Raw genomic sequence first — 2,498 nt, forward strand, 5'->3', positions numbered from 1 at the left:
GTCTAGAGCTGATCCGTGCTGGTCGCTGAGGAAATACAACTTCAACTTCACGCTGTGGATCGCCGGATCGGCTTTCACCGTGGACGAAGCAGAGTCCAGGCCCGGGTCGTCACATGGTATGGTAGGGGCGAAACATTTCCGTCACACGCTTGAGGTATTCGGCCAATCACAACGCACTGGATAGCTGGCCAATCAGAGCACACCTCGATGAGCTTTGTAAAAATCGACGCGTTTCAGAAAGGCTGGGCATAGAGGAGAAACAATAATTTACAGTATGTGGAAAATAATGTTTTTTGGACCTTAAACCACAAACATTTCATTACACCAAATACACCAAATAATGTTATTTTTAGCAACATCACATGACCCCTTTAATGTCTAAACTGACAATCAAAAATAGGTTTTAATATCTATTAAATCAGGAAGAAAAGTTGTATGCTTAACAAACCTCAATTCCTTAAGGTTTTCCCCCAGTTTTGGAATCACTTACATAATTTATATAATAATCGGCACATTGCTTTACATCTACCATTTTTGGTAAATTTAAAACAAGAAGCAAACAAGTAAAAAATGAGACACCATTGTAAGTTTCCATGTCTTTAATAGTAACAACAGTAACACATTCATTGGAATGTACCATTCTAGGACGGGGGAGGACAGGTTGTCTGAACTTAACTGTTTGAAAGTATAACATCTGTGCTTCAGAGCCAAATGGAATCAATGATAATAGTTCTAGAATGCTGAACTGATTGAGTTCAGTTCTGGAACTAGTGTCAGTTTGAGAGCAGGCATGTAGCATTTGGATGAGGAGCACAGCTTGTATGAACTTTTAATGTGATCATGTGGGTTTGGTTTGATTTGGTGGAGTGAGATTTCACAGAGTGAGATTTAGCCTTTAGGAGCAGTGTACTGGCGCAGGAGAGAGGAGATAGAGCTAGACTCTGTCACCTCCTCTGGAAGAGAGCCTTCTTGATCTTTGATTGACGGGTCAGCTCCGGCCTTCAGGAGTAACTCAACTATTTCTGCAAACTCACAAGCTGAGGCTAGAGAGAGAGAGAGAGAACACAAGAAAAAATATAAATAATGTTGGGTATATTTGCATTTTTTTGCAAGGGAGTCAGTCAGACACACTGTTAGAACAGCACTTTAGCAGAAAATGTGACTTTATTTTCTCAAGTCAATTAAAAAAAAACTATATTAATTTATTCTAATAAAATTATAATTTAATACAATTTTACAGTAACTGCAAAATTATACAGTATATAAATGAATATAATATTTTAAGATTTTTTTTTCATAATTTAAATAAAATGATTTTATTATAGGTTGTTATAGGTAATTAGTTATAGCCATTATAGGTAATTAATATTTGAACAATAATAAAAAAATTGTTACTATAACAAAATGTCTTACTATTTCATTAAAGAAAAAAACATTAATTGAAATAATTAAATACTAATTATATATTCTAAATACTTATTACTTATTATAAAATACTTATAAACATGTAGTTTATTTTAGCTAGATGCCAAGGCAATAAAAAATAAAAAAAAAAACTGAAATAAAAAAATAATAAAAACTGCTTAACAAAATTACTAAACTTACTAAAACTAAAATGAAAACAAAATATTAAAATAAAAACTAATAATTTTTTTTTAAAAAGTATAATAGTACCTCAGTGATACTAAAATAACACTGCTACCAGTTCTTAGGTAACATGCCACCTTAAAAAGAACTTAATCCAGTCCTGTTTTCTCTCGCGTACACTTAAAGTAATTGTTACAGTACGTATGAAGACTGAATGTGTAGTTGAGCAGCACGCTTGCATTTGTGCCCCATTAGGAGGCTGCAGGGCTGGGAGGGGCGGCACTCCTATAACCCAGTTAGTGTTGCCTGCCACGCTGATGCAGGGACATTCCTCTAAGCTTGAGTGCTTTTTCACGTCTATGTCAACTACTGCCTTCTTTTAAAAAGGAGGGAAAAACGCTCTCCTTATTCTTTCTCTTAGGTGAGTGGCTGATGTCAGCAGGAAAACCCTGAGTGACAAGAGTGGCTTTTAACCTCAGACCCCCAAACAGGAGAGAATGAGGGAAGGGAGAGGGAACGGGAAAGAGTAAGCGTGAAGGAGAGTGAAAGAGAAGGCAAGTACAAGAGTGTTCTGAGCATGTTGCCATGTGGTTGATACTGTAGATTGTTACTAAGTGGATGCTCACTGGCCAAAGTCACAAGAGCCCATCTTAAAGGTCCCATGAAATGCTTAGAAACACGCAGTGTTACTCTGTGTTGACATCATTTTAACTGAAACAGGAAGACAGGACGGGACATATCAAGCAGCCCCGCCCCTTTTTAAAATAGCCAATAGTGTTTGTTTATATCACAGCTTGGGCTAGAGCCGTTCAGAGCCGTTGAGCTCCGTAAAACCGCATTTGACAGGGTATGCCAGCCACAATCTCATCCATATTGCTATAAAATATAGCATTCTGTGTAGAATTCAAATA

At 36.7% G+C, this 2,498-nt stretch overlaps 1 protein-coding gene across 3 annotated transcripts in view; it reads right to left on the reverse strand.

The window, feature by feature from the left end:
• Positions 1–593: 593 nt before the first annotated feature.
• The window catches only part of LOC107665066 (acyl-CoA-binding domain-containing protein 6), a 32,401-nt gene continuing 30,496 nt past the window's right edge, over positions 594–2,498 (reverse strand). For all 3 annotated transcript variants that reach the window (XM_016455817.1, XM_016455815.1, XM_016455816.1), the window contains one exon: positions 594–1,043. In XM_016455817.1, coding sequence (XP_016311303.1) covers positions 889–1,043 — 155 coding nt within the window. In that variant the 3' untranslated portion in view covers positions 594–888. The remainder of the gene's footprint in view (positions 1,044–2,498) is intronic.

This window comes from Sinocyclocheilus anshuiensis, unplaced genomic scaffold (genome assembly GCF_001515605.1).
Source record: "Sinocyclocheilus anshuiensis isolate Anshui unplaced genomic scaffold, SAMN03320099.WGS_v1.1 scaffold555, whole genome shotgun sequence".
NCBI lineage: Eukaryota > Metazoa > Chordata > Actinopteri > Cypriniformes > Cyprinidae > Sinocyclocheilus > Sinocyclocheilus anshuiensis.